This window comes from Miniopterus schreibersii (genome assembly GCF_964146895.1).
Source record: "Miniopterus schreibersii genome assembly, chromosome: 13".
NCBI lineage: Eukaryota > Metazoa > Chordata > Mammalia > Chiroptera > Miniopteridae > Miniopterus > Miniopterus schreibersii.
This window is the reverse complement of record NC_138113.1, coordinates 28,267,342-28,281,060: the sequence shown is the minus strand read 5'-3', so window position 1 is coordinate 28,281,060 and position 13,719 is coordinate 28,267,342. Positions and strand designations below refer to the sequence as shown.

The 13,719-nt window shown below is 35.7% G+C and overlaps 1 protein-coding gene across 3 annotated transcripts in view; it reads left to right on the top strand.

The window, feature by feature from the left end:
* Window positions 1–13,719, top strand: part of LOC308566540 (ankyrin repeat and SOCS box protein 3) — a 63,075-nt gene that overhangs the window by 21,982 nt on the left and 27,374 nt on the right. For all 3 annotated transcript variants that reach the window (XM_081156947.1, XM_081156949.1, XM_081156948.1), the window contains 2 exons: window positions 12,675–12,787; window positions 13,386–13,521. In XM_081156947.1, coding sequence (XP_081013073.1) covers window positions 12,675–12,787; window positions 13,386–13,521 — 249 coding nt within the window. The remainder of the gene's footprint in view (window positions 1–12,674; window positions 12,788–13,385; window positions 13,522–13,719) is intronic.

Here is a 13,719-nt window from a genome sequence, read left to right as displayed (position 1 = left end):
GTTTTTTTTAAAAAATATATCTTTATTGATTTCAGAGAGAGGAAAGGAGAGGGAGAGAGAGAGATAGAAACATGAATGATGAGAGAGTCATTGATCGGCTGCAGCCCGCAACCTGGGCATGTGCCCTGACCGGGAATCGAACCCTGACCGCCTGGATCCTAGGTTGACGCTTAACCACTGAGCCACGCCCGGCCGGGCTCATTATGGTTTTAACTTGCATTTTTCCTGATTGCTAATGAAGTTGAGCATCTTTTCATTTGGTTATTTGCTATCCTTTTCCCCCTGCCCTTAGTTTTGTGTTCAGATGTTTTGTTTTGAAATAACTTAAGATTTACAAAAATGTTCAATAATAGTACTAAGGATTCTTAGATATCTTTCCACCCAAATTTTGTTCTTTTGCCCTGTGCACTTTATCATTTTATTTTGCTCTATACTATCTATCCATATAATATTAAGCCCTTTGAAATTAAACTGTAGATGTAATTCTTCTCTACCCATAAATACTTCAGTGTGAACTTCCTAAAAGCAGTGAAATTCTCTTATGTAATTGTCATGATCAAAATCAGGAAGTTAACATTGATCCACTATTGTTGATTAACCTGCAGATCTTACTCAGTTTTGCCATTTGTTCCACTAATGTCCTTTATAGCAAAAAAAAATTATTATTTTTGTTCAGGATCCTGTCCATGATCACTTGTTACATTTACTTCTCATGTCTCTTTAGCCTACTGTAATTTGGAACAGCTCTTCAGTATTTATCTTTTATGATTCAAAAATTTTTCAAGAGTTCAGGCCACTTATTTTGTAGAATGTCTTTCAATTTGGGTTTTCTGATGTTTTTTTGGATAAAGTTCAGATTATGTATTTCTGGCAGGAATACCACAGAAGTGAAATGGTATCTTAGTGCATCTTATCAGGAAGAATATGACCCATTACTGGTAATGTTAATATATAAAAGTATTTTGAATATGTGAAATGTATCATGAAGATGTTTCATAGAAGCCTTGATGTAATATGGTTTGAATTCTCCACTGGGGAGATTGCTGTTTTATATAAAGTTTCTTTCTTTTCAACATCCACATTTAGCCCACTTTGGATATTCTGTACAACTACACAGTAGGCTTTCACTGAGGCTCAGCTATGTGCAATCTCTGTTCTAGTTGCTGTCTTCAAGGAATCTATATGGAGGAGTGGACAAAATAAATTAAGTTGTGTAAAAAGAAATAGAATTAAAGTGACCAGAATATTAAAAGAGGGAAGAATAAGTCACCCTGGATAACAGAGGAAGGCTTCATGTGCCTTTAGAGTGCTGTATTTATTATAACAGTAACGTTTATGGAGCACAATGTATACCCAGACCTGTTTCAGGTGTTTTATATGAATTAGCTCATTTCATTTTTTCCCAAGATTTTTTATTGATTTTTGGAGAGAGAGGATGGGAGAAGGGGGGAAAGAGAGAGAGAGAGAGAGAAACACTGATGTGAGAGCCAAACATCAATCAGCTGCTTCTTGCACACCCCCTACTGGGGATCACCCTGCATGTGACCTTTCATGCACAGGCAGATGCCTAACCAATACAGCCATACAGGCAGGGCAGCTCATTTAATTTTCACTGTGATTCTATGAGATATATACTGTTATTATTTCCACTTTTACAGATAGAGGAAATTATAAAAACAGGATCAGAAAAGCTGTATTTGAGTCTTGATTCTGCTATTGTTTGTGTATTGGTTAGAATAGCATTTCCTGAATTGATTATTGAGCTATTAATAGATGTTTGTTGACAAAAGGGTTTTTTATGAATATATGTTTGGAAAATGCTATGTACTATATTCCCTAATGTAGGGAAACAAAAAACATTAGCCGTATAGTTTAATGTGTCCACTCAGTCTGAAGTACCCTCTGCATTCTATGTTATCTTATTTTAGTATTTTCATAGCTCTTATCACTGACTGCAGTTATTTTATTAGCTTTTTTTTGACTGTCCCTTCCACTAGAAAGACTGATGACAGCTGGCATTTTATTTATCTTACTCAGTATCATAACTCTCAAACTCAGATCATGCCTGGTTTGGGGTAGGCATTCAGTAAATTATTTGTTGAATGAAAGAATGAAGGTCTCTGAAGAGGCCTCTTATAAAACAATACTTGTTTTAACTTTAACCCAGCATTTTTGAAATGTATTTGACCATAATATTCTTTTTCATTGTGGAACACAAAGAATAGTAATATTTCATGGGACTATTTGAGAAGTGCTAGGTTGGTCACTTATAGTTTCAAAATGTAATAGTCACATTTATGAAATTTAGTATTGTGCGTGTGTATTTGGAGAAAATTAGAAATGCAGAGTTTTTAGTGATTTATATTTCATATTATAGTGTACTTGCAATTTTTTTATGTTAAGGAAAAATTGCTAAGATAATTCAAACCCATGAATGAAATTTAATCACTTATTTTTAATAATAGGATTTATTTAGTGGTTTGTTTTTTTTGTTTGTTTTTTTTACAGCAAACTTACCATTCTAGTTATGTTTTGTATTGGCTGATACAAAAAATAATTTGGCTCAAGCAGGGGTTTTAAACCCAAGGAGATGTTGTCCTGTAGTACTTTTAAGTGCACAAATGTTGCATCAATTATATTAGGTCCTTGTTTGGAAGTAGATAAGAGTATTTTTTTAAAAAAGAAAAGTACTGTCTTAGCTTTTGCAAGAACATAATGTCATAGAATGAATATATGACTCTTTGATTTGGTGATCTGGGCTCCAGTGTCCGCTCTGCCCATAAGTAATATGACAAACTTTAGCAATCTGCTTTGCTTACTTGTGTCTTTCTGCGTCTAAAATAACCACAGTGATCCATGTGTTAATTTATAATGGAAGAGAGTCTTTTATTAAAACAAAATTCAGAACACTTCAAGGTTTGCAACAATCTATAGATGATAATCTCTGGGTGAGGAAGAGTGGCTGACCCAAGTGGACTTAAAATGAGAAAGGGAGATGGCCCATCTAGTATAGCAGCTTCTTCCCCCATCTGTAGTTATCTTCCAAGACTGTTGTTTGCTGAAACTTCGGTGTGTGTTGTCCCCTTTCCCTGGGGGAAGTGATATTCCCGCGCATATTGTAGTACCTGTCCCGATGGCCCAGTTACTACCGAGACTGTGCTAGGGGTATAAATATAAAACCAGAGGATGAAGGGATAGAAAATGAGCACAGCACTATGGAAACTTGCCAGGTGACTAGAAGAGTCCTTGACCTAAGTCATGGGTGATTATGATTGAACTGAAGGTTAAATGCAGAGAGTTAAAATAGTAGTAATCCACAGTGTATAATGGGAACACTTTTCTTATACACAACTCATCGACATTTTCATAAAAATGAGTTCAGAAGGAACTCTTTAGTTTGATGGCAGTAAGAAATTAGAAGACCACAAGAAAAAGTCAGGAAACTGCTCCTTATCTTTCCTCTTGAAAATTGTCCTTCTAGAACATCTTTTGGTTAACATGCAATTTAAAGTTTATATTTTAATAAGGAGCCTGCCCCTTATTTATTTTGCCCTTGTCTCCTCCTTTCCCTACTCCCTTTCCGTTGCCTCATAAATCCATACGTACTAAATATTTTAAGGATAGATTTGTAAAATTGCTTTGGAAATAAGAATACCCTTATTTATAAATATAGCAGATTCTAAGTAGAAATCCAGGTAATTATATAGGAAATAGGTTTTCTTTAGCTGTGTATAAAACAACACTGATAAATTGGAGGCTCGAATCCAACCCGAAGTGACTTTATAAAACAGTTTCTGTGGGAACTGCACAGCATGCAGTTCTGGCTTTTGATGGATTATTTTTCATTTTTGTTCTTCTGAGTCTCTGCTTATCCTGTGTAACCTTCAGTGTTAAACATAGCAGTAACTTTTAATAAGAACAGAGTGTTTTATAAACAGTGTTATGTGAGGCTGCCTATTGCAATATTTAACTGTAAAATGTGTCATGCTTCAGCTTACGTGGCTGAGTTATCCTTTAACTCTGACTTTGCTGATGTGTTCCAGAGGGAACATACCACCATGTGTTTTGCTTTTCACTGCTATCAGCTGGGATCAGCAGTCATTTATAGGGTTGTTTTATGAGGTGCTAGGAATTTTGAGGTTTAGCACTCATATTTAATAAATAATTATATTTATTAAATTTTATCTTTGGAGTTATTTTTAGATATTTCAGTGGAAAGATTAATCATCTTCCTCAAGGATTGTAACCTAAGCATTTTTACTTGAGGCCATACTAAGTTATTGAAAATATGGGTTTGAGTTTCCCACATCAAAAGTATAGCATTCACTAAAAAGTTACATTTTAAAAAGTTTTAATTTCATGTTTTGTTCACTTTTATCTATTTTTATATGGTTTTATGTTTCCTGATGCAACTTTTTATTATTTCATATTATACCCTTCTATTTTTAAGACAATATCTTTTTGTTCCTTAATGTAAGCAGTTAGGAAACTAGGATATATTCTTCCTTATATTTACATTTATACAATTAAACATATTTGTACAACCTGTCATTTTATTAGTCATGTTTGATAACAGGTTTTAAAGATGAGGAAAGCAGTATTGTTATATTGTCCTTATGTAATTCCTTTTCTTCCTCTCTTTCCAGCTTTTGTTAGCTATGTCGTCATACTTGTGTTGTCAGTGGAGATAACATTTTGCATCCTGCTCTGGCATCTTAATTCCTTCATTTCGTTTCCTCCTTAGTGCTGTGGTTAAATAGCTCAGAAGTTTACTACCAGTTATTTTGCCATGGTTTTTCCAGCCTTGCTTGCTTAACTAAATTCTTCCTTTAATAGAGTTCTCTGACAGGACCTTTGGAAATAATGTTCCCTGAGTTCTTACCTATTCATAATTGAATAATGATTTTACATTTGGACAGTTTGATTAGGTGTATAATTTTTAATGGTAATCTATTATGTTCTAGAGTTGAAGTTTGAGGCCAACCTAATTTTCTTTTTCTTTTTTTTTTTAAAAAAAGTTTATTGGTTTTTAGAGAGGAAGGGGAAGGGAGGGAGGGAGGGAGGGAGGGAGGGAGGGAAACATCCATATGAGAGCCGGAAACCTAGGCATGTGCCCTCAACTGGGAATTGAACTGGCAACCTCCTAGTGCACGGGATGACACCTAGCCAACTGAGCCACACTGGCCAGGGCTCTTCCTGTTTTTGTGACAATATTTTTCCATGTTTGTGCTGTATCAGTTTTCTCTGAGACATGGTGCACTGTCTTAATATGTAGCTTCAGATTTTCTTTATTTTACTACATCTTTCTGGAATTATATCTTTAAATATTTATTTGTTGTATTATTATGAGAATCTTCTTGGGCTCCACTTATTTATATGTTGACTATACTGTTTTTCATATCTGTTATTTCTTCTTTAATGTTCTTTCTGTTTATTTTCACTTTACTTTTCCTATTTTTTAAAAAATCTTCTATGTTTCTTTTTAGAAATGTCTATTCTCTCTAGTATTTCTTCCAGTTTCAACTTCATTCCTATGATTGTTATATTTTTTTGAAGTCTGTCTTGTTGTTCAAGTTTATATTACATTGTTTCCTATCATCTAGTTATTTGCTACTTGAGCACTTGTGTCCCAGTGTTGTCCCTTTTTTCACTAACTTAACTTTTTTCATTTTAAAAGGTTTAGCCACAATTTCACTCCCTTTGTGGCAGTATTTTTATGATAAAAGGTGTTTTGGAGGGTCTACTAATAGTTTTTCCTCTAGCTTCCTCCTTTTTTATACCTTTGTATGGATTCCTGCTCGATCCTTTGTGGTAACTTATCTGGAAACATGAGTTTGTGCTTAACCAGCTGTTTTCAGGAGATTTTAAATGGTAGGGAGCTAAAGCCACATTCCTGACTAGCTAGTTTTCCTTTTGACTCAGGGTTTTTGGATGTGAGTTTATTTAGCTATTACCATTCACCAGTAAGTGGACACAGGTAGCTGTGGGTTTTGCAATGCAGCTTCCCTTCTGTAGTAGCAGAGACCAACTACTCTTGCAAATATAGCTTCTTTGGGTGATTCTTTGACCCCACTCGTCTGATTTTCAGACTTCAACTGGGCCCAGAGAAGTACTGCTCTCAGTGCATGAATCTATCCTCTGCTGAGAACTTACGTTTAGCATCTCAGAGGGAGCTTCTGACCTTTGAGAAGTTTACCTAGTCAGCTCTTTCTCAGACATCCAGCTGAGTGAGACATCTTCTCTCCCCTTCCTCCCACAAGTACCCAGGATTGATCTCCATTCTTTTTGGAAGCTCTTTTACCTATTTTTGATGTGGAGTTTTAGCTGGATCCTAGTTTTTCTAAAAATGGAGAGTGTGTTTTTATTTCTTCTTGCTGATTTTGGATTAATTGCTTTTGGAAGAGTAAGAGGGAATGCTTACTTTATGCTATATTAAAATTGGAAGTCCATATTAATTTTTAAAGTAAACCGAAAATTCTTGATCTCAGTATTTTGCAATAATTTGATATTCTGTGGTATGAATAGACCTAGATGAACTCCTCCTCATCCCCCACCCCGTCCATGCAGTGTGATTCTTGTTTTCTTTAGGTATCATAGAGCAGTGTTACTCAAAATGTCAGTGTATTGATACAAGGGGCTTGAGCCAGGATATAAATCAATGTACTGCTGCCTTCATCAAAGAAGTCTTGTTTCAAGAAAAATGTCAGCTGAACTAAACAGTGTGCTCAGGGACATAATTGATTTACATTCTGGTCAAAACTTCTTACCTCACTGAGGACTGGTAACAGTTTGCAGATTGACAGCCAGTCTATGAAGGATATTGAGTAGCACTGCTGTATACAGTATGTATGTGTGGCTGTCAAACTGGATGTGATCATCACTGGTTAGTATGGCTGAAGTGGAAGTGTTGCTCCTATATAAATAGGAGTCTTTGGGATGAAAGATAGTTTGACATGTACTTTTTCTCTGATAGGGATTCTTTGGTGTAATGATTTATTTCTTTAAGCTATGCTGTGGATACCCCCGGAGGTGACTCCTACTAGGAGAATACCACTCTATGAATGCTTTAAAAATGGGAATTGGATAATTACAGAAAGTGGTAGAATTCAGTGTTGTAGCTCTAGAAGAAGTAAGTTTAAGGCTGTGCTATCTAAATCAAATATTTTCTTGACTCCATTGCTGGGGAGACCTGGAAAAAAAATCAATATATAATAAGATGTTGATATGCTTTTGTCTTTTAAAACATGTGATTGATGGCTGTTTTTTCTGGATATGGTTTCTGATGTCTGATTGGCCATTAGACCTTTCTTTGTCAGAAACCACGAGTCATGCCATGTTGTCAGTGGCAGGGTGTAGAATTCGATTGGGGTATTCTCCACACCTTTTTGTTACATTCCTGTCATAATGAATTTTGCACATGAGGTCATGGTTTTTCTCATCAGTATACATCTTAAAGATTAAAATTGTTATTCAGGGCCAAGATTCATTATAGGAATCTCTCTGAATATGTAGAATCTCTCCTATGTATTCTTTACGGAAAAGTACTACTTTATAACCATTCTGATTACAAAATTTAATTATGAAATGGTTAACTGTGGGCAGTCCTACATACCCAGTGACATTCTTTAAATTCTACATCCTTGCCAGTCACATTGCCAAAGTGAAAGATTGCAACTAATGTATTCTGTCAGTGGAGTTAGTATAGTACTTTAATAGTTCTACTGTCTTAGGTACAGGTAAAACCTTGGAAAAATATAAACTCTGAGGTCACATAGAATAAATTAGCAACACCAGAAAAAAATCCCTGTTCATTGCAGCCTAGTTTCTTTTCTAATGCCACCAGATGTCAGTATAACCACAGGACCAGAGAAGTATTGCAGTAGATAAATGGCTTATGAACATTCTTTTTGCTTCATGAAAGAGGTAGGAGAAAAAAGTTTTATACAAATTAGGTATACAAAGCAAAGATTATTTTATTGTTGAATTGTATAGAAAAATGACGAGCATAATGGAGAATAGAGGGCATGTAGAGCTTAAAAAACATAGATACAGTTAAAAATTCATATATAAATCAAACATACTAATTAAATAGGTGACCTCTGACTTTCACCAAAATCAGCAACTGGCTGCTGTAGCTAGAGCTGATGAACAGCCTGTGATCAAACTGTTCACTACACCCCACCAACTGTGATGTTTGTCAGTAGAATTACTATCGAAATCTGAGCCTCAAAATGACAGTGCTTCTAGCTTATAGATGTAAAAATCAGTTCACTGCGATTTGAATTGGGTACAAAACTTATCTGCAGTCATTCCCTAGAACACATAGTCACATTAGGCATTTTTCCAAAAGAGCATTCAGTAGGATAATTACATTTTTAAAAGCCTCTATTTAAAAAATTTATTCTTTAATGAATGCTCCTTCGAAGAATGGAGCATTATTTACTATTCCTAGTTAGAGTTATCACTTACTTATATGTGTACGTCTACCATATTTGTCCCAGATGAGAATCCGACATCGAGTCCATGCTTTTATGAAGTCTTCATGTGGGCCTTGTGACTACTCAGTGTGTTATATGCCTCAACCGAGTGCTGACTTTGGTTAGAAGTTTTATGTGGGTCAAAGGCGCTTTCCAGTTTTTTTATTTCTTCATTTCAAAAATATTTTGTTATGTTTTCCCATATTACTTCTTTTTATTTTCTTCTTTTTTCCTCTAATTTAGGGAGTGGAAAAATTTGTTTCTTCAAAAATATGAAATGTCCCCCTATAAATTATTGTAGGAAACGATGTTTTCATGTCATTCTTGCTATCTTAGACTTTTGTTCTACAGATCTCATCAGTACTATAATAATGACCTGCTGCAAGAGGGACAGTGTCCCTACCCTCAGAGCTCTGGTTTTTCTTTTCTACTGTCTCAGCTGGAGTCTTATAGACAGTACCTGTTTGGCTTGAAGTGAGGAGAGCCTTTCTCTCATATCTCTGTGCCCTGACACTGAGATCTGCCTTCCAAAGTGGGGTATTTTATTTTACCCTTATTCTTGTTTTGTAAAATGTGTTTTTTAATTTACTTCAGAGAGAGGAATGGCGGAGAGAGAGAGATAGAAACATCAATGATGAGAGTCATTGGTCGGCTGTCTCCTGCAGGCCCCCTACTGGGATCGAGCCCCCAGCCCGGGCATGTGCCCTGACCGGGAATCGAACCCCGATCTCCTTGATCCTAGGTCAACGCTCAATCACTGAGCCACGTCAGCCGGGCTCTTCCATATTCTTTATCCTTGGGCTCTGGTCTCTCTTTGATGCTATAGTAAAACCAGATCCTACGGTTCTGCTTTTGTTTTCTCTCTGGGAATCCACATTACTTTTCTAGGTTTTAGCTCAGTGGACTGCTGCACTCTGCTTGGACTATTTCCTCTGCTTGAAGTACTCTTTCCTCAACCTTACCCTTGCTCTGCTTAGACTTTAGCTCACTACACCATAATCAGGAAATGTCCGCAGGCAGAGAGCTGAGGTGATCCTGGGGCTCACCCTACATGTTTTCCTCCTCTTAGGAATCAGCTTTCTCCCTGTTGTTAATGCCAGAAAAAGTCATCTCTGTATATTTAGTCTACTCTTAAGATAGTTTATGGTGGGATGGCTAGTTTAGTACCAGTTATAGTGTTATATCCAGCAGTGTAATCCAAAACTTATTCAGTTTGGAGAGGGAATGTATTTTTAAAAAGAAAACAATCTTATTTTCTTTTAGACATTTTCCCCCCCATTTACCCAGTCACCGATTATTTATTGCCTGTCTTCTGTCTGTGATTGGCACTGGGCATCTAAGGGGGATGAGACACGGTTTCTTTCCTCAAGGAGTATACTTCTTAGATTAGGTGGTCAACAAATAGGAAGCTTGAGTCTGTGTTGTTCTGAATAAACTTTTATTGATGTATAGCATGCATTGTTATGGTATGGCTCCTCCGTCTCCCTCCAATGTGGCAAGTTGTTATATAAGGACAGGAAGGTTAATCCACCTTTTCCTAAGGAGAGGCTTTGGTAGCAGATGTAAGCTCTAAGTACACTTTTGTAAACCACCATTTCTTAATTATTAACCATTAAATTTGCATTATTTTGAAGTAATTAGCAAGAGCTATAAAAATGTTATTTACCTGCTCATGTGTTGGTTTCACTAGAGATGCAGAAATCAGATATCTTAATGCATTTATATTAAAAGTACAAGCAACTTTTGTCTCTGACTTCCATGATGTACTTAATCAAAACAAATTTTTTCAACTTCCGTCTTATAAGGTCAGCCTAACTCATGAAAAACAAACTTATCTTCACTCTGCTTCATATATCACCACTGACAACCTGATAATCTTCAGCTCAGGGTCTGGCTATAGAATGATTTTTGCCAGCAATCGCTGATAATGATGTATGAATTGGATGTGAAACAGATTTTCTTCCTTTTCTATTATGACCTCCATCCAAAATTAGATTGACTTTAGATTGATTATAGAAAAAGAACAGCTTGAAAAACTGTTGTTTTTTCCTAGTAAAATGCCCTTGAATGTTAACTTAGAAATAAGATTTATTCTCGTACAGTGGTACTACTATCTCAGCCATGGTGGTTAAATTTCTGAAACCTCCCAGGGTAAGAGAATTCTCCATTAAAGAACTTCTGACAGTTCTTATGGAGGAGATAAGCTTTAGTATAAATTCATTATGCAACACTAATAGAATATCAATGGCATGTTACCATCTTCAATAATAATGAGTACATTTATTTTTTATTCTATACCTTTAAGTATTTTATTTTTCTATTGTTACATCTATATTAGCATTTTTCAAGTGTGGCCCTTCATCCAAATGTTTAGTGCCTTTCTAATTTTTGATGGAGACTTGTTGATTCCTGCCTCCTGCTGCAGTAGAAGATACAGAATAACTATATGCTCTAAATAAAATAAAAAATATTATTTGTTTTTCCCTTCCTGTTACCAAGCACATGAAGTCAGACTTTATACACATCTCTGTTCTCTATCTTTTTATAGATGCTGATATTCATCGAAACTTAGAATTCTAAGAAGTCATTGTAACAGCCTTACACCTACAACATTCACAGTATATCTTATTTACTTAATGGTGTATGTGTATGTGCGTACTTATTTTATTAAGCACTATATAGTTCATAGCAGAATGTTTTGTGGTAGCATTCTGGAAAGTTTAGCCCCGCTTGTTTATTCTGTCAACTTAAATAGCATTGTACCTATGTTCACCCTCACTAGGTAGGATTTATAAACTGTTATATGTACATGATATTAGACTACACATATCTTGTGCTAATGTTAAATTAGATATATATATTAAAAAGACTAGGATAATTTGGTGAAACTAGTAAAAGGGCACATGATTCTTAGGTATCTATAAAACTGCACACTATTCCTTCAAAGGATCTACTTTACCAGCATCTTGGGAGCCATTATTTTTTAAAAATTTATTTAATTTTTTTAATTAAGTGTATTGGGGTGACATTACATAGTTTCAAGTGTACAATTCAATAATAATACATGATCTGTATGTTGCATTATGTGCTCACCACTCAAAGTCTAGTCTCCCTCTGTCACCACAAATTTTGCCCTTTTTACCCGTCTTATCCCACCCGCCTCTGGTAGCCACCCTTCTGTTGTCTGTCTGAGTTTGTTTGTTGCTTTCTGTTTTATATCCTACATATGAGTGAAATCACATGGTTCTTGCTCTTTCCTCTCTTATTTATTTTGCTTAGCATCATACTCTCTCAAGATCCATCTGTGTTGTCATAAATGGCAGTATTTCAACCTTTCTTATGGCTGAGTAGTATTCCATTGTGTATATAAGTACCACGTCCTCTTTATCCAGCCATCCACCGAAAGATACTTAGGTTGTTTCTGTCTTGGCTACCACGCATAGTGCTGCAATGAACATAGGGCTTCATATATCCTTAGGAATAAACGTTTTCAGAATTTTCGGGTAGATACCCAGAAGAGGATTGCTGGGTCATATTGTAGCTCTATTCTTAATTTCTGGCGGAGCCTCCATGCTGTTTGCCGAAGTGGGAGTCATTAGTTTCAGTTACTATAGTTAAGAAAAATGCATTTCTTTAGCAACACTCTTTAGAAGAGTCCCCTTCTAGTTCAAATAAGCAAGGTTTTTCTGTATTTTTAATTTTAACAATGATGCTGTTTATGATGGCAAAAATATCTGAGATGCAGAACTTGCAGTGTTGCTCCTTCAGCTCTCAGTAACTTTTCATTTGTGATCAAATGGTAATTATAGGAAACCTTTCAGTCCTTTTGAGATTGACCTGTTCATCCCATTCTCTCCTCAGTTGCATTTTTAACAAAATAGAAACATATTGTCTCCATTATCAGAGAGAATAAATGTTTGCTTCTTGCTTCCATTTCCTCTCTCTGTCTTTTAAAATGCAATTGTAAATAATTTGTATGTGCACAGAAAAGATATGTATATCAATGGGTTTGGGCTAAGACAATTGAGATAAATGTTTTGGCATTGCATAGGGAGTATGTGTTTTGATTTGTTGATAGGAATGATCACAGCATTGTGAGTTTCGAGGTACATAAGTGATGAGAACATCACCCGAGTATCCATTCCTACAAACATGCCTTCTTACTGACCGTAATTTTTTTTGACTGCTATATTGCAGCGGTTGAAAATGGACGGATGGATGTGTTAAGGCTGTTGCTTAGACACGGAGCAAATGTTAATGGATCCCATTCTATGTGTGGATGGAATGCCTTACACCAGGCTACTTTTCAGGTAACTTGTGAATTTATTATTTCATCTTCATGTAAATTGTATATTTCACCCTTTGAAAATGACAGTTCTCTGCAGTTTTTGCGTCCGCCTTGTCTGTGATCTACAATGGCTCGTGCAGCACAGAAAAGGCAGTCTAAATGCTGATGATCATCCTGAATAAACCAGCTGCCCGAGTAGTTTCTGCAGTTTTGGGCCACAGGGATTATCTCAGTTTTTCAAATGTTGATAGCATAGTTTAGAGATCATCAGAATACTTGGGATATAAATTGATAAGGAGCAATGGCTTATTTTATGTATAACAGTGTGTTTAGAAGCTGTGATAACTCCTCAGTGCTTGGGCCAGCAAGCTATTTTTGCAGGATTTTGTAAGGATTATAATTCCTAGAGATCAGCGTTTCATCTGTTTATGTTTAACGGTCTTGCCAAAGGTATAGAATAATCTTGATTGTTTAATACTTCCTTCCCATCCAACTTTTAAAAACAAATTTTCCTTTAGTGAGGGTAAAAAACAAACAAACAAAACAAAACACAACAATAACAAAATATATCTTTTATTTTCTTTGTTTTCTCATATTTAAAATATGAACCTGTGCTTTAGGAAAATGCTGAGATCATAAAGTTGCTTCTTAAGAGAGGAGTAAACAAGGAATGCCAGGATGACTTTGGAATCACACCGTTGTTTGTGGCTGCTCAGTATGGCAAGCTAGAAAGTTTGAGCATACTTATTTCATCGGGTAAGATTAATCCATTAGCCTTTGCTCGTGTAATAAGATCATGAGTTTGAACTGTGTATCTTCTTAGGAAGAAGAATTCTTGACCAGATATAAATCAGGTTGTGAAATTTATGTTTTTATGTTAGTGGTAAATAAGAGTACATACAAGTTGATTTATAAGCCTGGTTACTGGTGTCTATTACTAACATAATGCAATGT